The following is a 21,316-nucleotide window of genomic DNA, read 5'->3' on the forward strand; positions in this document are numbered from 1 at the left end:
TTGCCTCATCCCATGAATACAACAAGATAACTATCAACTCATCCTGAATACCCCAGAAATCGACCCAGAGCCTGACAGAACAAACTCCACAACTAAAGGGAAAGAAGAGGCCACATCAAAGACGACAGCTGATGCAGAAATGTGGTATAGAAGACAAACAGATCCCAGCTGCTGCGGAGGGGAGGGAGTCATGGTCGCAGAGAAGGGTGAGAGAGAGGAGCACACGGAAACGCACAAAGAGAATAAAGTTTCCCCATAGACACTGGCTTGGAAAACAAGAGGGTCTGAATTTCCTGCGTTCTTGCAATCAAGTAGGGCTTAACGCCTGGAGTCTGAAAGGGCATCAGGTTTGGCTGGGAAAGAGCCCTGAGGGCACCATACTGCTCTTGAAGACAGGGCCCACAAACAACTTGGGAGGATCACAGCACGGAAACAGTGATCTGAAGAGTGCCCAGGGCACTCAGCAGGGAGATTATTTCCTCCTCTCAGACCATGTCCATGAGAGGCAAAGTTGAGAGAGACCCCTCTGGAGAAACAAAGCAGCCCTCTGTCACCTTCTCCTTCTCTTCTCCTCAGCACAAACACAAAGCCACCTGCAGGAAGCAGTGCATCACTAACACCAAGCACCACGGCCTAACTTACGCCAAGCACCGCCCCCTTGCACTCTGGTGGAACTACCCTTCTCACTCACTCTTACATGAGTTCCAGCACAGCAGACCCCTTCCCCAGAAGACCAGGACAAACCCCTGCCCACACCACATCCTCCAACCAGAGAGTGTGGCAGGGTCTCAGTTCCAGTGGAGGTGGTGGCAGGTCTCATTTCGTAGGCAGACCAGAGCACACCTAGTGAAAGCTTGCTACATTCAAGCCAGGGACCAAACCCTCCCCAGAGCAGGGAAAGGAGAGCTTCTACAAATGATTGGCCTGAATGTTAGCACAGCCAGAACAAAACAGCAGAGCTCATGCAACCCACACTGGTAGCACTCCTTGAAATGCAAGATCCTAGGCATTACATGCTGTCATTTTCATAAAGTCCATTACTGTCAGGAGCAGGTGACATAACTGCTTTTCTAACAAACAGAAGATGGCAGATACTTAGACAAAATTGAAAGAAGAGGATAAGGCCACGACAGAGATCTCAGTGGGACAGATATAAATAACATGCCTAATGGAGAACTTAAATGCATGACCATAAGGATACTCACTGGACTTGAGAAAAGAATGGAAGACATCAGTGAGACCCTTATCACAGACATGAAAGAGTTAAAGAAGCAGAGATGAAGAGTGCAGTACACGAGATTAGAAACATGCTTGAGGGGCGCCTGGGTGGCTCAGTCGGTTAAGCCTCCGACTTCGGCTCAGGTCAGATCTCACGTTCGTGGGTTGGAGCCCCGCGTCAGGCTCTGTGCTGACAGCTAGCTCAGAGCCTGGAGCTGCTTCCGGTCCTGTGTCTCCTTCTCTCTCTGCCCCTCCCCCTCTCATGCTCTGTCTCTCTCTGTATCAAAAATAAATAAAAACATTAAAAAAATAGCATTCTATTAGAAACATGCTTGATACAATGAACAGCAACCTGGAAGATGCAGAGGAACAATTAATGACCTAGAAGACAAAAGTAACAGAAAGCAATGAAGCGGAGAAAGAGAAAGAAGAATTATCCAACACAAGAAAAGACTTAAGGAACTCAGTGACTCCATCAAATGTAATAACATTCATATTATCGGAGTCCCAGAAGAAGAGAGAGAGGGGGGCAGAAAATTGATTTGAGGAAATAATTGCTGAAAGGTTCCTTAATGTGGGGAAGAAAATAGACATACAGATTCAGAAGGCACAGAGAACATCAACACCAAGGTATCTTGTAATTAAATTTACAAAATACGCTGCTAAATAAAATTTTTTCTTAATTGCAGGGTTTATTATTGAGAGAGAGTGCAAGCAGGGAAGGACAGAGAGAGAGAACAAAAATCCCAGCCATGCTCCATGTTGTCAGTACAGACCCAATGGGGGTCTTGAACCCATGAACTGTGAGCTCATGACTTGAGCTGAGATCAAGAGTCAGATGCTTAATCATCGGAGCCACACAGGCACCCCACTGCTAAAACTCTTAAAAGCAACAAAACACGTCATTAACTTCCAAGGGAAAACTAAGGCTAGCAGGAGAGTTTCCAACAGAAACCTTGCAAGGCGGAAGGAAATGCCTGATATATTCAAAGTGCTGAATGAGAAAACTCTGCAGCCAAAATATTTTCTCCAACAAGGCTATAATTCAGAGAGAATGAGAATTTCTCAAACAGAAATGGAAGGAGTTTGTGACCACTAAGTCAGCCTGCAAGAAATACCATAGGGGACTCTTTGAGTGGAAAGCAGAGATCAAAAGTGGCTGTATAAAGGCAGGAAATGTAAAAGCAGGAAACATGAGTATTTCTGTGAAAATAATCTGTCAAGGAACTCACACACAAAAAGGATATAATACCGTATCTAAAACATGGGGAGGACAAAAAAAAATGGGTCCTCACCTAAATGAACAACTTAATATAGATTGCTGCACGCAGAAGAGGTGATCTACAAATTAATGCTTACCATATACCAAAACCCACTAATAAACATGCAAAGAATAAAGAGAAATCCAAATATATCATTAAAACAAATTAGAGAAACATCAAAGAAAGACAAGAATTAGAGAAAATCTCTAGAAACAACCACACAACAAGCAGTAAAATGACAATAAATACATATGTGTCAATAACTACTTTGGATGTAAATGAACTAAATACTCCAGTCAAAAAACATAGGGTGACAGGATGAATTAAAAAAACAAACAACCTATCTATATGCTGCTGATATGAGACTCATTATAGACACCAAGACCCTGTAGACTGAAAGTGAGGAGACGCTTGCACTGTTGATGGGAATGCAGACTGGCACAGCCATTGTGGAAAACTGTGTGGAGGTTCCTGAAGGAAATTAAAAATAGAACTACTCTAGGACCCATCAACAGCACTACTAGGAATTTATGCAAAAGATACAGGAGTACTGATTGCTAGGGGCATATGTACCCCAATGTTTATAGCAACAAATGCAGCAATAGCCAAATTATGGAAAGCACCTAAATGCGCATCAACTGATGAATGGGTAAAGGAGATGTGGTTTATATACACAATGGATTACTACTTGACAACGAGAAAGAATGAAATCATGCCACTTTCAGCAATGTGGATGGAACTGGAAGGTATTATGCTAAGTGAAATAAGTCTGAGAAAGATACCATACGTTTTCACACATTTGTGGCTCATGAGAAATGTCACAGAAGACGATAGGGGAAGGGAAGGGAAAAAACTAGTTACAAACACAGAGTGAGGGAGGCAACCCATAGGAGACCCTTGAATGCAGAGAACAAATTGATGGTTGATAGCGGTATGGGGGAGAGGGGAAAGCAGGTAGTGGGCATTGAGGGCACTTGTTGGGATGACCCCTTGGGTGTTGTACATATGGGATGAATCATGGGAATCTACTCCCAAAGCCATGAGCACACTACACTATACACACTGTATGTTAGTATATTAATATAACTTATTGACAATGTGATATTAACTGGGATGGAGAAAAATTTATCATGTCAAAAGAAAAAGTAGCAATACTTTCATTAGACAAAATAGTCTTAAACAAAGACTGTGGGGCACCTGGGTGCACCAGTCATTTGAGCAGCCGACTAGGTTTTGACTCAGGTCATGATCTTATGGATCATGGGTTCAAGCCCCATGTTGGGCTCCATGCTGACAGCGTGGAGCTTGCTTGGACTTTTCTCTCCCCCTCTCTCTGGCCTCCCCCACTCTGTCTCTCAAAATAAATAAAAACAAAATCTGTAACAAGAACCAAAGAAGGCTACTGTATCATAATAAAGGGTACTATTTATTTATTTTAATGTTTATTTTTGAGAGCAACAGAGCATGAGCAAGGGAGGGGTCAAGAGAGGAGGAGACACAGGATATGAAGCAGGCTTCATGCTCTGAGCTGTCAGCACAGAGCCCTACACGGGTCTTGAACTCATAAACTGCGAGATCATGTCTTAGGCTAAAGTCGGCCGCTTAGCTGACTGAGCCAATCTGGGGCCCCTAAAGGGTACAACTGAATAGGAAGATCTCACAATTGTAAATATTCATGCACCCAACGGGAGAGCACTCAAGTACATTAAACAATAACAAACATAAAGGAACTAATTGATAATATAGTGATAGGGTACTCTAACACCCCATTTACACCAATGGATCTTAACAAAAAAATCACCAAAGAAACAGTGGCTTTGACTGACACAATGGACCAGATCGACTTAAGAGATATTCAGAACATTCCATCCTAAAACAGAATACACATTGTTTTCAAGTGAACATGGAATATTCTCCAGAAAAGATCACAAACATAAAATAGGCCATAATTATTTTTAAAAGATGGAAGTCACACCACACATCTCTGACTACAATGCTATGAAATCAGAAGTCAACCACAAGAAAATAAAATCTGAAAAGACCACAAATACATGGAAGTTTAATAACATGCTACTACATCGAATGGATTAACCAGAAGGTAGAAGAAGAAATGAAAAAATACATGTATACAAATGGAAATGAACAAACAATGATCCAAAACCCTTGAGATGCAGCAAAAGTGGTTCTGCAAGGGAGTATGTAGCAATAGAAAGCAGCCTACATCAAGAAGCAAGAAAAATCTCAAGCAACCTAACCTTACACCTACAGGAGCGAGATAAAGAGCAACAAGTGAAGCCTGAACCCAGCAGAAGAAAGGAAGTAATAACGATCAGACCAGGGGGCGCCTGGGTGGCTTAACAGGTTAAGTGTCTGACTCTCGATTTGGCTCAGGTCATGATGTCACAGTTGCGAGACAGCCCTGCATTGGGCTCTGTGCCGGCAGCGTGGAACCTGTCTGGGATTTTCCCCTTCCTCTCTGCTCCTCCCCTACTTGTGTGTGCTCTCTCTCAACATAAAATTTAAGATTAAAGCAGAAATGAATGATACAGCAAGCAACCAAAAAAAAAAAGATAAAACTGGAACAGATAGGTGAAATTCAGAGCTTGTTCTTTGAAAAAATTAATAAAATTGATAAAGGCTTTAGCCAGAGATATCAACAAGAAAATAGAAAAGACCCAAATAAATAAAATCACAAATAAGAGAGTAGAACTAACAACCAACACAAAAGAAGTACAAACATTTATGAGAGAATTATTATGAAAAACTATATGCCAACAAATTGGACAACTTAGAAGACATGGATAAACTCCTAGAAACATACAAATTACCAAACTGATACAGGAAGAAATAGAAAATTTGAAAAATTGATAACCATCAAAGAAATTGAATCAGAAGTCAAAAAATTCAACCAACACAAATATAGGACCAGATGGCTTCAGACGTGAATTTTAAGCATTTAAGTAAGAGTTAATTTTAAAAAAACCCAGAAAATGAAGGAAAACGACCTAATTAATTCTAGGATCCCAGCATTACCCCAATAACCAAAACCGGATAAAGAAACCACAAGGAGACTTACAGGCCAATATCTCTGATGAACACAGATGCAAAAATCCTCAACTAAATACTAACAAACTGAATCCAAAAAAAACATTAAAAACTCATTCCCCAGGGCCACGTGGGTGGCTCAGTCAGTTCAGTGTCCCAACAACAGCTCAGGTTATAGTATGGTTTGTGGTTCGACCCCCATGTCAGGCTCTGTTGACAGCTCGGACGCTGGAGCCTGTTTCAGATTCTGTGTTTCTCTCTCTCTCTGTCCCTCTACTGCTTGTGCTCTCTCTCTCAAAAAAAAAAATATTTTAAAACATCATTCACCATAATCAAATAGGATTTATCCCTGGTTTGCAGATGGTTCGATATTTGCAAATCAATGTGATACATCATAAAAGAGAAAATAAAATCATGATCATTTCAATAGATGCAGAAAAAGAATTTGACAAACTATAACATCCATTCATGACAAAAATCCCTCAACAAAGTAGGTTTAGAGGAAACACACCTCAACATAATAAAGGCCGTGTATGAAAAATGCACGGCTAATATCATCCTAACTGGGGGAAAACAGAGAAAAACTTCTTACATCTTGCTTCTAGTTATCTGCTGCTTCTCATCAGCACTGTTTGTTGTTAATAAATTAATATTTATTATATCCAACTTTAATGGAGACCAGTTTCTGCTATATATGTCTTTTTCTTTTTTCATCCACTTCTCAATTTATCTTTTTTGTTTTTCCTTAACAAATTCCCCAAAGTTTAGATTTCTTTTGCTCACAAATCTGTTAGGAAAAGTGTGGCCAGGACAGCCTGTCTCTGCCCCACTCAGCTTCAGGTGGGGCAACGGAAAGGTCTGGGGCTGGAACCATTTGAAGATTCGTTCACTCACGTCTGGTTGTTGACGCTGGCCGTGGCCTGGGACTTCCGGGTGGGAGGCAGCAGAGACACAGTGGCACACCTAGACCCTCGTCGTGGCCTGAGCTTCCTCACTAGATGGTGGGCTGGGTTCCAAGTAAGCAGCCTGAGACACAGAGCAAGGCAGAGGCTGTGCTGCCTTTGTCACCTGGGCTCGGAATGCACACAGCACCGTGTTCACGGGTCTGTTCACTAGGAGCATCACTAAGGTTGGTCCATGGCTGCATCTCCTCCTCCTCCTTCATGGAATGAATATTTAAAACCTATGGACACATTTAATAAACAGTATAATTTACCTGCTGGCCACAAGTGAAGACTCACTAGATGGCCTGCAAGGGTGAGCTTCTCTAGAGAAAGAAAAGTCAGATGGAAGCTATATCGCACTTTCTAGCCTAGCCCCCCGAATCACAGCAGTTCTGCAATCTGCTCACTAGAAACCACTTACGGAAGCCAGCACATATTTACGGGGAGAGAGCTTCGCAGGAGAAATATCAACAGATTTATAAACCCCCACATCCATTCAGCCTGTCTCCCCAATCATGTAAAGGAAAGAAGTCCTTCCCAATGCAGCATCACTGAAGCTCCAGCAAGTGTTTTATAAGGTTTTTTTTGTTTAGTATTACCCTTTCTTTATGTTTATTTTTGAGAGAGAGAGAGAATGTGAGCATGCGAAGGGCAAAGACAGAGACACAGAATCTGAAGCCGGCTCCAGGCTCTGTCAGCACAGAACCCGACATGGGGCTTGAACCCACAAACTGTGAGATTATGACCTAGCTGAAGTCGGACGCTGAACCAACTGAGCCACTCAGGCACCCCTAGTATGATCTTTTATATTGTAGAAAGTAACAAAAGATTTCAAGGTAACAGTATTGAATTAAAATAGTTTTTGGCTCAAAAAATATGGTTCATCTATCTAAATTTTTATACTGGGAGATGCGATTTTTTAACCCTGAGAAGTATTTCTCCTGGGAATGCAGTTCAGATAAGCATAAAACATTTGTAGTTCAGAAAAAGGCTTGTGGCATTACAGTCATTTATGGATTCGTTCATTAGAGTCTTATTTTCAAATAAGAAATTTTCCTTATTTTGGGAGGCATTTTTTGATGTAGGCATACATAAGTACATATATTGCTAAAACATCTTTAAAATTATGGTTTAAGATGGGGGAAGGGGTAAGAGGCTTTCTCCTGAGAGGTGGCTTATTTTATGGAAGAAAGATATGAAAGAAACATAGAAAAATAAAAGTTTAAAATCAAGTGCAAATGTTGTGTAGTAAAGACAGTGATATCAAAGATATCTTTAGTAACACCTGGTGGCTTTACCTTTGCTCTTGATTTTGAGTTATTTAAGGTTCCACGTTCAGAGACTCTACTATAGTACAGATAACATTTTGTTGTAAATTAATTTATTTCAAAATGAGAGTGCCTGGCTGTCTCAGTCTTGATCCTGAGGTTGTGACTTCAGGTCCCACTCTGGGTGGAGAGATTACTTAAAAATAAAATCTTTAAAAATTTTTGATAGTTTTGAGTTACTCTTTTCACTTCACTCCACTTTATTATTTTATTCATGCAGGTTGATGACCTTAAAACAAAACTGGAAGCTACATCTTCAAAATGTCTACACCTGGATGCAAGAAATCAAGGTCTTCAACAGGAGTTATCATCTATGAAAGCATTTGAGAAGAAATGTGAAAAACTAGAGCGCAATAAAAGGAAGCTAGAACAAGAAGTCGTAAAGCTCGGCAGTCTTCTAGAAATGAATAGAGCACAAAACAGCCAAGTCGAACAGTATAAATGGGAGATTGAAGAACGAGCCCGACTGGATGTAGCAGAAAAATTACAGGAAGTCGATCTGTTTTTACAGGTTAATTTATTGATCTGTAATGTGCTGTAATTCATTTCACTGCAAACTACATTTTGGATATATATATATTGCATGGGTTTCCTCTACATTTTTTAATAGCAATGTGTTTTATCGATTTCTGAGGCATTTGTACCTCCCTTTAAAGATTTGTTTTCATCATTCTCATGAAATTGAGAGAAAGAGAAAAGTTTATGATTTAAAAAATTATTCTATTAAGAGGATAAGAAAAAATGGTTTAAAATTGTACTGTACTTGGATTATTCTTAGTTTATTGTTGAATTTAAACATTTTTTTATTGATTCTGTTATTTGAGTTATCAGATTGCATGAATACTAATGCAAGAATGATTGTGCTTTATTTTTATAAATCAGATTTAATTCAGTTGACATTAATGATAAATATTTAACACTTCAGCCTTTTTTCATTTAAAATTGCTCCTTGAATCATTGACTCAAAAGTAAAGGAAATATAATTAATCAGATTAAAGCTATTTTACAACGATCCTTTTAATTTGCTTTAGAGGCAAGCAGCATCCCAAGAAAAGTTAGAAAAGTTACGAGAAAATGAGACAGCTTCAATGAGAAGTCAAATGGAACTCAGAATTAAAGATCTGGAATCCGAGCTCTTTAAGAAGACTTATCAAGAAACTTCTAATTTAATAGAATTGGAAAAATACAAGCAACTCTACCTAGAAGAAGTAAAAGCTAGAGAGTCATTGGCAAATGAACTTCATAAGTAAGTCAAAACAGAATCCTAGAGAAGAAATTTAGCTTATTTGCCTCCAAAGCATAACTTTTGTGGAGCCAAGGTCATGGGATGAGTAGGACGTGGAAGCCAACTGGAGAGTATACTTTTGGAAAATGAAGTTTGTACATGAACTTACCTTCTCAAAATGTTAGTCCAGGACAGTTTGCATCTCTCCTTTTCTTTAGTTTGATATGACTTTTTCCCCCCTGTATGTTTTCCATTGATCAGATCTCCTAGTCTTTAATTGTTTGAAGCTTTCTAACTTAGATGCATATTATTATAAAATTGCTTTCAGAATGACCCTAAATAGAAATGCCAATGAGTTTATTTTTAGAATACTCATCCTGATAGCTTGGAAAATTTGTTTTCTTGATTGTGATCGTTGGTATTCTTACCAGAGTGGCCTGGAGACGAACTATAAAGGATAGTTTGTCTCCTTTACGCAGACATACATGTGAGATACAGAAAGACTCACGTAGGGCTGAAGGGCCACATAACTCCCAAAGTGGCTACAAACAGCACCCTGGCGGAAGGGAGGTGTCTGGAACACTGAAGCCAGGAAGCGCAGATTCTCCCTCCAGCGCCTTGGGAACTGTTACAAGCTAACTGCCTCTGTAGCTGTTTTACTTCTTTCTGATCACACCGCTGCCATCTACTTCTCCCCTAGAGACTGCTGGTCTAATGGATTCCTCAGTGTCAAATGCTCAGTTTCTTTGAGATAGTAAGTGACAGTACAGGAGTGGTGAAAGCGTCTTTGAGGAATGGTTTAGTTTTATATCTGTAGACAGGTTTACTAAATATAAGTCTGTATCCTGGCGTCCTGAAGGATCTTGGAAGTGCAGCCATTCCAGAAGAGAGCAAGTATGACTTGTTAAGTCGTGTACACCCCTGAGAGCCATTTCTCTCTCTTCGCTAATTTGAATTGTTAGTTAGGAAGAACCCCCTAGAAACAGAAGTACTTCTTTAGAACAATTTTAAAGCTATAATTTTATATAGTAGGTGTTCTCTGTCACATGTTCAATGTGACAATGTTAAAGCACTGTTAAATGGAAAATTCTATTTAGTATTATGGAAACTTTAAAAATGTAAGTCATTTAGGAATGATTTAGGGAAAAACAAAATATTTGTTTTTTCATCTTCTCAGGGCTAATGAGAAGCTGGAAGAGAGCAATATCCAACTTCTGATGGAGAAACAGCAGCAGAGAACTTTACTCACCCCTCTCAATGTGAGGTCAGCCCTGGAACCACCAAGTGTTGGAAATCTTCAAAGTAGTTCAGGGCTCCATAGAGATCTTACTCCAAGAGAAAACTTAGTGATTCCTACAACAAACCGACCATCTTCAATTGACACTTATTTGACCAAGGTTAGTTATATTATCTGTCTTACCTGGGTTTCAGATTTCTGGTACAAATTTTGCTTTTAATTTGGTGAAATTCTGAGTTGTTTGACTAATAATACACACTAACAAAAAGACATAATGATATGTGCTAATAAATGAGGTAATTTTTTTTAGTCTCTGATCTCTCATTTTTAAGAGATACTTATTTTATTTATTATTTCATTTTTTTTTAATGAGAGAGAATGTGTGCGTGCAGGGGAGGGGCAAAGGGATAGGGAGAGAATCCCCAGCAGGCTTCAGGCTCAGCATAAAGCCCAGTGTGGGGCTTAGTCTCAAAACCATGAGACCTAACCTGAGTCAAGAGTTGGACACGTGAAACGGTGTCACCCAGCCAGGTGCCCCACAAGAGATACCTATTATTAACTTTATTCAATAAATATAACTGACTTAAATTTCTTGAAAAGCTTTCATTTAAATTTGAGTCTGATTCCATGCTAACCAAAGGTACACTTAGATGCTTTGACTTCTTTTCTATTGGCAGCAGTTCATAAACTTTCAATGTTTTGCTATAACCCAGTTTTCGCGCCCCTTTATGTAAATGACTGGTTAGCCTCCAAACACTTAGCCACATATGGATGTTCACTATTTAAAAGAATCCATGGGGGCACCTAGATGGCTCAGTCTGGTAAGCGTCCAACTCTTGATCTCAGCTCATGTTTTGACCTCATGGTCGTGAGTTCAAGTCCCACATTGTGCTCTATGGTGGGCATGGAGGCTACTCTAAAAAATAAATAAAAAGAATCTATGGTAAGGCCTTTTTAGGAATTGAATAAACTTGTAACACTAAAAAGGTTAATTTCTCTGTTAAGTTACAATTTTTGCTATTTTCTTACATGAGAATACATCCTTAATTGCTTTTTCTTAGCGCACTTTTTTTACTTACAGCACTTCTGTTTCAATTTTTATAAAATGTCTTGCTGAGCCATTGTAGAGCATTTTCTAAATAGCCTAATATGCAAAAATTTGAATTTTTAAAATGAAGTTCATTTATATATCCCCCTTGGCATCACTTAAATGATGACTCAGGTGGCAATGGTGGGGAGTCTTTGAGTAGCAACTAGTTTCCATTGTGTATCATTGTTATTCAAATATGCATTTCATTCAGTGCATATAGGTTTATGGTTTTGATGGTATATTCATGGAGGACAAAGCGGTGGTTGCTAGAGGGGGTAGAGAGAAATGGGCAAAACAGGGGAACAGGATTCAGTTACTGACTTCCAGTTATAAACTAAATAAGCCAGAGGAATGAAGAATACAGCATAAGGAAGTGTCTTCAATAATACTGTATTCATGTTGTATGGTGACAGAGGGTAAGGACACTTACGGTAGTGAGCACAGCATAGTGAACCGAATTGTCAAAGCTGAACTTGTACACTGAAACTAGGATAACATTGTATGTCAACTGTACTTCAGTTAAAAAAAGGTATTAGGGAAAACAGTCTCTGACAATATTGGGAAACATGTTGGCCAAAATGTTTGTCTTCACACCTACCTTGGTAAAGGCGTTGGATATCCATATCACCACAGTGTTGGTTATGTTCAGTACACAATTTTAGACCCCATTTTGGGCATTCATGGAGAAGATCCCTTTTACAAGTAAGATCTAAATAGGGACGTTCTAGATAGGAAGAGTTGTAACTTACAGTTGACCCTTGACCAACATGGTTTTGAACTGCGCAGCTCCACTTTCCTTACACATGGATTTTCTTTTGGATACTGTAACGTACTGTAAGTGTGTTTCCTCTTCCTTAAGTCTTTCTCCATGACTTTTTTTTCTAGCTTACTACTCTACACAACACATATTATTCAACTGTTTATGTTACTGGCAAGGCTTCTGGTCAACAGTAGGCTATTTGTAATGAAGTTTGGGGGGATCAAAACAATACACAGGTTTTTGATGGCACAGGGGTCAGCACCCCAACTCCTGTGTTACAAGGGTCAACTGTAGTTTGATATATCTTACACATTTCGTAATTAGAAAACTATAACTTCAAAAAGTCAAGTGTTTCAAAACTTGGTCCTAATTTCTAGAAAGGAAACAAAGTTTACTTAAAAATTATATATTGTTTTCCTTATCTCTAGTTCTAGAAGTTATAAGTCAGAAACTAAGTTTGAAAACTGGTCTAAGCCTGTATTTTTCCTTTCTTCAAACCGAATTCTGAAATATTTGTCCATATGAAAAGAAATGTTTCAGTCATACTACAGACAGCAAAATATTCCTATTCACTTTTTTGCCAGTAGATTTCTACATGATAGTATGACAGTCTCACTTTCTTCATTTTAAATATTTAAGTCTGTCCTGAAAAATAGCAAAAACCATGCCTAAAAATTTTGTTTTTCTAAAAGTATAAAAATGGAAAGCCCATTTTAAGGAACAAGTTGTTAAAGTAAAAAACTGATTAAACTTTAATAAAGGGCAGTGTTTCTAAGAATTTCCATGTAATACATTCATTATAAAATATGACTCATAACCTTTTCTGTACCAAGGAGATCAAATGTCACCTTTCAGAATTATATGTATTAAAAGACCAATACTAATTGCACTTTCTATCCGATTCACTTAAATAGTATTACATATATACATATATAATAACATATATATATCTGTTGTCAATTTTCTAAAACTAAAATAAGTAGGAATTTATTTTATTTATCTATGTGATTGTCTTTCTATTTAAGCAATCCCTATCTTTGGTTTAGTTTCTACAAGTTTTATTTCAAGACCACATTTCATAAGCTATATAGAATTCCTATAATGTCTTTTGTTTGCCTTAAACATTCTGAGTAATATTTGACGTATTTCAGGTGCAGCAGGAGATGGATAAAGTTATAACTAGAGAATTCAAAAAAGGTACGTTGCCAAAATTTATGAATTTAGATCTCAGTGATTTCTGAAATAAGCTATAAAAAGTAAATGGCATCCCTTCCCATTATTTGGATAATAGATACATTAATATTTTCTGTACAGATAAAAAAATGTAAAAGAATTAGCATAGCGAAGAACATATTTCTTCCTCATTTAGTCATCCTGTTTCATAGCTTTTTAAACAATCTCCCAAAGTGTAGGGGAGCCCTGGTGGCTCAGTCGGTTGGGTGACCAACTCAGGTCATGACCTCAGTTCGTGGTCGAGCCCCCAAGTCGGACTCTGCACTGAAAGCTCGGAGCCTGGGGCCTACTTCGGATTCTGTGTCTCCCTCTCTTTCTGTCCCTCCCCTCTTTTGTTCTGTCTCTCTCTCAAAAATAAACATTAAAAAAAAATTTTTTTTAAACATCTCCAGATGTCTATATGTCTGCTACTATTTCTGGCTATAATCTTCTTTCACTGTGCCATCCTTCTGGAACTGTCAACCTGCACAATTCTCAGAAAATACGTGCTTTATCAAATTTTTGTTCCTGCTAGTGGTAGAACACCAAAAAAACCAAAGTTGTCTTAGTAATGCTTGGGTAAGTAATTTTGATCATATAGCTGTCACCTGACAGGTAACATTTAAGTCTTCACTCACTGACTTTGTCAATGCTTTTACCGTTGGGTAAAACTCCAAATTCCTTAGCGTGGAATAAAAACACCCAAATCAATTTGATTCTTGCCAGATGATTCAGCCTTCTCTCTCACTACTTCCCCTACTCTGCTGCTTTGCCCCAGCCCCTCATCAAGCTAGACTACTACTCATTCCACAAGCCTTCTTCCACTTCCAGCTCTTCGTATGTGCTTCCTCCTCTACCAGCACACATGTTCCTTGTCCTTCAAGTGTCACCTTACATGTCACCTTTCCAGAAAGCAGACAAGATTGACACAAAACTGGGATATTCCCTCTGTGTGTTCCAGGAGTGCTTTGTTTTCTGCCTGTCATTTATACCATATATTTGGCTCTGTTTTGGAAACGCCTGTTTGATTTTTCAATTTATAGCATATGATTGTTCAGGGTAGACTGTGTAATCATCTTGTAATTTCCCTTTGTAATGAAAAAGCCAGAAGCTCTGATATTTATCCACAATAGCAATTAGTTCTTTGTGCAACAGTGAGCACAATATATGTAACAGTAATCCTGTGTTTCTTATTGCAGTTGTATGTAGACATTTTTCATTTTTCTAAACATTCATAAAGGCGCCAACCTTTTCTTTCTTTCTTTTTTTTTACTAACTTGTAGTTAAAAGTTTTTGGATAAAGAATATAATTCTTTCTTTTCTTTTTCAGCTGCTGTTGATATTGAAGTAGAATTCCTTAGATCTTTTCCTTTAGGATCTGCTGGCAATACAGATCGAACTGAGGATCTAATCGCCAAAACCTCAAAAGAATATGTAGAGATTTTGAACAAGAAATATATGATCTGAAAAATAAATAAAAAATTAAACACTTGACATTTGCATAATGTTTTAGTTGTTTCCCATTGAACATATTATATGTGAAACTTTTTTTTTTGCTCTTCTGACACCCCTTTATTTTTTTTCTTTTATAGTTTATTGTCAAGTTCTTTTCCATGTAACACCCGGTGCTAATCCTGACAAATGCCCTCCTCCATGCCCATCACTCCCCTTCCCTTCTCCCCCTCACCCACTGCCCCTGTTTGTTCTCAGTATTCAAGGTTCTCTCATGGTTTACCTCCCTCGCTCTCCCCACCTATTTCCCCCCCTCCTCCCCCCCCATGGTCCTTTGTTAAGTTTCTACTGTTATACATCCATGTTGCTAAAAATGGCTAAACTTCATTCTTTCTCATTGCCATGTAATACTCCATTGTACATATAAACCACATCTTGACCCATTCATCAGTTGATGGACGTTTAGGCTCTTTCCATGATTTGGCTATTGTTGAACTAGTGCTGCAATGAACATTGGGGTACATGTGTCCCTATGCATCAGCACTTCTGTATATCTTGGGTAGATACCTAGCAGTGCTACTGCTGGGCCATAGGGGAGTTGTATCAATAATTTTTTGAGAAACCTCCACACTTTTCCAGAGTGGCTGCACCAGTTTACATTCCCACCAGCAGTGTAGGAGGGTGCCTGTTTCTCCACATCTTTGCCAGCATCTATACTGTCTAGATCAGTTCATTTTAGCCACTCTGACTGGCCTGAGTTGGCATCTCAGTGTGGTTTTGATTTGTATTTCCCTGATGCTGAGCATCCTTTCACGTGTCTGTTGGCCACCTGAATATCCTCTTTGGATAAGTGTCTATTCATGTCTTCTGCCTGTTTCTTCACTTGATTGTTTTTTGGGTGTGGATCTTGGATACTAGCCCTTTATCCGATATGTCATTTGCAACTATCTTTTCCCATTCTGTCGGTTGCCTATTAGGTTTCTTGTTTCTTTTGTGGTGCAGAGAGGCTTTTAATCTTGATGAGGTCCCAATAGTTTATTTTTGCTCTTGAATCCCTTCCCTTTAGAGATGTGTCGAGTAGGAAATTGCTGCGATTGAGGTCAAGAAGGCTGTTTCCTGCTTTCTCCTGTAGAGTTTTCACGGGTTCTTGTCTCACATCGAGGTCCTTCATCCATTTTGAGTTTATTTTTGTGTATGGTGTAAGAAACTGGTCTAGTTTCATTCTTCTGCATGGTACTGTCTGTTCTCCTAGCACCACCTGTTAAAGAGGCTGTCTTTTTTTCCATTGGATACTCTTTCCTGCTTTGTCAAAGATTAATTGGCCATACACTTGTCGGTCCAGTTCTGGGTTCTCTATTCTATTCCATTGGTCTATGTGTCTGTTTTTGTGCCAATACCATACTGTCTTGATGATGACAGCTTTGTAGTAGAGGCTAAAGTCTGGGATTGTGATGCCTCCTGTTTTTTCTTCTTCAATATTACTTTGGCTATTCGGGGTCTTTTGTGGTTCCAGTCAAATTTTAGGGATACTTTATTCCAGCTTGAAAGCAGGCTGGTGCAATTTTGATTGGGATTGCACTGAATGTGTAGATTGCTTTGGGTAATAACGACATTTTAACAATGTTTATGCTTTTGATCCATGAGCATGGAATGTTTTTCTACTTCTTTGTGACTTCAGTTTTCTTCATCAGTTTTCTATAGTTTAACCATACAGATCTTTTACATCTTTGGTTAGGTTTATTCCTAGGTATTTTATGGTTTTTGTGCAGTTGTGAAGGGGATCCGTTTCTTGATTTCTCGTTCTTTTGCTTCATCATTGGTGTATAAAAATGCAACCGATTTCTGTACATTTTTATACCTAGCGACTTTGCTGAATTCATGGATCAGTTCTAGTAGGCTTTTGGTGGAGTCTGTCAGGTTTTCCATGTAGAGTATCATGTCATCTCCAAAAAGTGAAAGTTTGACTTCATTTTTGCCAATTCTGCTGCCTTTTATTTCCTTTTCTTGTCTGATTGCTGATACTAGGACTTCCAGCACTATGTGAAACAACAGTGGTGAGAGTGGACACCCCTGTCGTGTTCCTGATCTCATGGGGAAAGCTCTCAGTTTTTCCCCATTGAGGATGCTATTAGCTGTGGGCTTTTCATAAATGGCTTTTATGATGTTTAAGTACGTTCCTTTTATCCCGACTTTCTTGAGGGTTTTTATTAAGAAAGTATGCTGTATTTTGTCAAATTCTCTTTCTGCATCTATTGACAGGATCTTATGGTTTTTATCTTTTCTTTTAATGTGATGTATCATATTGGTTGATTTCCAAATTCTGAACCAGCACTGTAACCCAGGCATGAATCCCACTTGATCATAATTGATAATTCTTTTTATATGCTGTTGAATTCGATTTGCTAGTACGTTTGAGTATTTTTGCATCTGTATTCATCAAGGTTATTGGCTTGTGGTTCTGGGGTTTTGTTGCAGGCTCTCTGTCTTGTTTGGGAATTAACGTGATGCTGGTTTCGTAGAGTGAGTCCGGATGTTTTCCTTCTATTTCTGTTTTTTGGAATAGCTTGAGAAAAATGGGTATTAACTCTGCTCTAAATGTCTGGTAGAATTCCCCTGGGAAGCCATCCGGCCCTGGGCTTTTATTTGTTGGGAATTTTTTGATAACTGATTCGATTTCATCACTGGTTATGAATCTGTTCAGATTTTCTATCTCTTCTCATTTGAATTTGGTAGTGCATGTGTGTTTAGGAATTTGTCCATTTCTTCCAGGTTGTCCAGTTGGCATGTAATATTTCATAGTAATCTCTGATGACTGCTTGTATTTCTGAGGGATCGGTTGTAATAGATCCATTTTCATTCATGATTTTGTCTATTTGAGTGTTCTCTCTTTTCTGAGGATTCTTGCTAGAGGTTTATCAATTTTGTTTATTTCTTCAAAAAACCAACTCTCGGTTTCATTGATTTTTTCAACTGCTTTTTTTGATTCTATATTGTTTATTTCTGCCCTGATCTTTATTATTTCTCTTCTGGTGGGTCTGGGGTGCTCTTGCTGCTCCCTGTTTTCCTTAGGTGCTCCGTTAGATTTTGAGTTTGAGCTTTTTCTAGATTGTTGAAATAGGCCTGGATTGTAATATGCTTTCCTTTTAGGACTGCCTTTGCTGCATCCCAGAGTGTTTGGATTGTTGTATTTTCATTTGTTTCCATATATTTTTTAATCTCCTCCCTAATTGCCTGATTCGCCTGATCATTCCTCAGGAGGGTGGTTTGTAACCTCCACATTTTAGAGGCTTTCCAGACTTTTTCCTGTGGTTGATTTCAAGTTTCATAGCATTGTGATCTGAAAGTGTGCATGGTATGATCAATTCGTTTGTATTTATGGAGGGCTATGTTTTATGACCCAGTATGTGATCTATCTTGGAGAATGTGCCATGCTCACTCAGGAAAAAAGTGAATTCCCTCGCTTCAGGATGCAGAGTTCTAAGTATATCTATTAATTCCATCTGTACCAGTGTGTTGTTCAGGTCCATTGTTTCTTTAGTGCTGTCTAGTTGACCTATCCATTGTTGTAAGTGGAGCGTTAAAGTCCCCTGCAATAAGCACATTGTTATTGATGAGATTGTTTCTGTTTGCGATTAGTTGTTTTACGTATTTGGGTGCTCCCGAATTTGGCGCATAGATGTTTATAATTGTTAGCTCTTCCTGATGTAGAGATCCTGTAATTATTATATAATGTCCTTCTTCATCTTTTGTTACTGCCTTTACTTTAAAGTCCAGTTTATCCGATATTAGTATGGCTACTCCAGCTTTCTTTTGGCGTCCAGTCGCATGGTAGGTATTTCTCCATCCCCTTACTTTCAATCTGAAGGTGACTTCAGGTCTAAGGTCTCTTGTAGACAGCAAATAGATGGATTTTGGTTTTTTATCCATTCTGCTACTCTGTGTCATTTGACTGGAGCATTCAGTCCATTTACATTCAGTGTTATTATTGAAAAATGTGTGTTTGGATTCATTGTGTTCTCTGTAGAGTTCATGTATGTATTGATGTCTCTGGTACCTTATATTCCTTGCTACATTTCTCTCAGAGTCCCTCTTAGGATTTCTTGTAGGGCTGGTTTGGTGGTCATGAATTCTCTCAATTTTTGTTTATTTGGGAACACCTTTATCTCTCCTTCTATTTTAAATGACCTAAAGGATTCTTGGTTGCATATTTTTCCTGTTCATCACATTGACCATTTCCTGCCATTCCTGGCCTGCCACGTTTCAGTAGATAGGTCTGTAACCACTCTGATAGGTCTCCCTTTGTATGTTAGGGCCCTTTCATCCCTGGCTGCTTTCAGAATTCTCTCTTTATCCTTATATGTTGCCAGTTTCACGATGGGATGTCGTGCCGAAGGTCGGTTCAGGTTACATCTTAGGGGAGTTACATATGCCTCTTGAATTTCAATGTGTTTCTCTTTCCCCAGATTGGAGAAGTTTTTCATTTATAATTTAATCCAGTGCCCTTTCAGGATCTTTTTCTCTTTCTTCCTCTTTAGGAACTCCTATGATATGGATATTGTTCCATTTGATTGTATCACTCAGGTCTGGAATTCTCCTTCCGTGTTCCTGTATCAATCTCTTTTTCTCGGCTTCTAATTTTGCTATAACCATGTCTTCTAATTCACCTATTCTCCTCTCTGCTTCTTCAATCCGTGCATTGGCAGCCTCCATTTTATTATTCACCTCATTTATAGCCTTCTTTAACTCATCACAGTTATTTTAAAGGTTCCTAGTCTTTGTATCAATATCTTCTCTGACGGCTTCTATGTTTTCAAACCCAGCTATTAATTTTATGATCTTTCTAAATTCTTCTTCAATTGTGTTGCTTGTGTCTGTTTTGAGCAGTTCTGTCGCTGTGATTTCTTCCTGGAATTTCTTTAGAGGAGAGTTTTTTCATTTTGTAATTTTGGCTAGCTTTCTGTCACTTGTCAGTTTTTAAAGCTCATTCTGCACTGTGCACCTGTTAGTATCGCTCTTTTAAGGAGGCTCTTTGACTGTCCATGGCCTGTCATTTCAGGAGATGTTCTTTTAATGGTGTCTCTTAGTTTCTCTTGTTGTGCCTAGAAGCTAGGATCTGGAATCCAAGGGGGTAGACCCCTCCCCTACATCCAAGACTCTGGGGCCAGGGCCCCTGGACTGTGTGTGTCTCAGACCCGCTTCAATCCTGGACACTACTCCCTTTGCTGCCGGTGCACTTTCTCCAGCCCCGGGTTGGTGGCGTTGCCTACAATCACCAGGACGACCACCACCTCACAGAAGATGTAAAGGATCAGGCTGGTCTTGTCCTTCACGAGGTCCCTAAGAGAAATCTTAGGGGTGCCTAGGTGGCTCCATTGGCTGAGCATCCAACTTCAGCTCAGGTCTTGATCTCACGGCTCATGAGTTCGAACCCCACATCAGGCTCTGTGCTGATAGCTGGGAACCTGGAGCCTGTTTCGAATTCTATGTCTCCCTCTCTCTCTGCACCTGCCCCCAACCCCATATTCACTCACTCTCGCTCTCTCTCAAAAATAATAATAAAGTGAAATCTTAGATAATTAAGTTATTTCAAAATATGTCCATTCCAAGAATACTTGAACTTCGAAATATGTAAACTTGACGCCACCTGTGTCAACCAAGGATGCTCCTACAGGGGCTTCAGCAGTGGGAGGTGATGCATGTCAACGAAAAAGCAGGCGGCCCAGCAAGCGGGGCCATCCTGTACGCCCCATGTGCAGCCATGACCCCGCGGAGGAGCTACACAAGCTTGAGCAGGAGCCACTCTTAAGTGGGAGCCCCGAAATGGCACATGGCTGGCAGAGCGGGCCTTTGCTGGATGGCAAGACGTGACCTGATCCCAGGGCCCTCATCTTCAGAGCCCCGGGGCCTGGAGCGCTCTGCACCCACAGCTTGCTGCTTTCCCCGCCCACTTGCACACATCCGAGCTCTCCCTGCCAGGGCTGGGGCTCCATCCCTCCACCCACCTGTCCCCAGCAGCACCCGTTTCCTAAGCCCCTGCAGAGCACCCAGCCCCCCTCATCACCTCACTCCCCGCTAGACCCTTAGTCCTCTATGGGCTCGAGACCGCCATCCACCTGTAGGCACGAACAGGAGGATTTTCTTTCGGGGGTGGAAGGGAGGCGGGGAGACACAACCTTAACCCCTTCTGCGGGCACCGCCATTTCCTAGCCCTCCCTGACCTGGCACTGGAGTTACTTCCATGATGACAGGGCCTGAGGTATAGACTTCAGAGTGTGTGTGTGTGTGTGTGTGTGTGTGTGTGTGAAATAAAATGTTTTGTGGTTAAAATTGCTTTGTGTATGTACATATATATATATATATTTAAAATTAAAAGGTTTGTGTAAATTTGATATTTACCTTATTTCTGGCTTCAACGTCTGCATTGTGTAAAAGCAGCTTCTCTGCTATGGATGTGTTCTCGCCAACCACAGCGTAGTGGAGAGCAGTGTTGCCACTGTTGTCCATAAGATTTGGATCGGCACCGTGTTCCAGCAGGATAGTTAC

General features: G+C 39.7%; 2 protein-coding genes across 2 annotated transcripts in view; one reads left to right on the forward strand and one right to left on the reverse strand.

Annotated features, from left to right (window-relative positions):
• LOC115305366 (ankyrin repeat domain-containing protein 26-like) overlaps window positions 1–14,815 on the forward strand; it is a 115,012-nt gene extending 100,197 nt beyond the window's left edge. The window contains exons 28-32 of the mRNA XM_029955586.1: window positions 8,018–8,308; window positions 8,829–9,043; window positions 10,200–10,419; window positions 13,261–13,306; window positions 14,652–14,815. Coding sequence (XP_029811446.1) covers window positions 8,018–8,308; window positions 8,829–9,043; window positions 10,200–10,419; window positions 13,261–13,306; window positions 14,652–14,788 — 909 coding nt within the window. The 3' untranslated portion in view covers window positions 14,789–14,815. The remainder of the gene's footprint in view (window positions 1–8,017; window positions 8,309–8,828; window positions 9,044–10,199; window positions 10,420–13,260; window positions 13,307–14,651) is intronic.
• Window positions 14,816–20,853: 6,038 nt separating this feature from the next.
• LOC115305367 (putative ankyrin repeat domain-containing protein 20A5) overlaps window positions 20,854–21,316 on the reverse strand; it is a 17,162-nt gene continuing 16,699 nt past the window's right edge. Inside the window, exon 7 of the mRNA XM_029955587.1 lies at window positions 20,854–20,886. Coding sequence (XP_029811447.1) covers window positions 20,854–20,886 — 33 coding nt within the window. The remainder of the gene's footprint in view (window positions 20,887–21,316) is intronic.

This window comes from Suricata suricatta, chromosome 10, assembly GCF_006229205.1.
Source record: "Suricata suricatta isolate VVHF042 chromosome 10, meerkat_22Aug2017_6uvM2_HiC, whole genome shotgun sequence".
NCBI classification, from domain to species: domain Eukaryota; kingdom Metazoa; phylum Chordata; class Mammalia; order Carnivora; family Herpestidae; genus Suricata; species Suricata suricatta.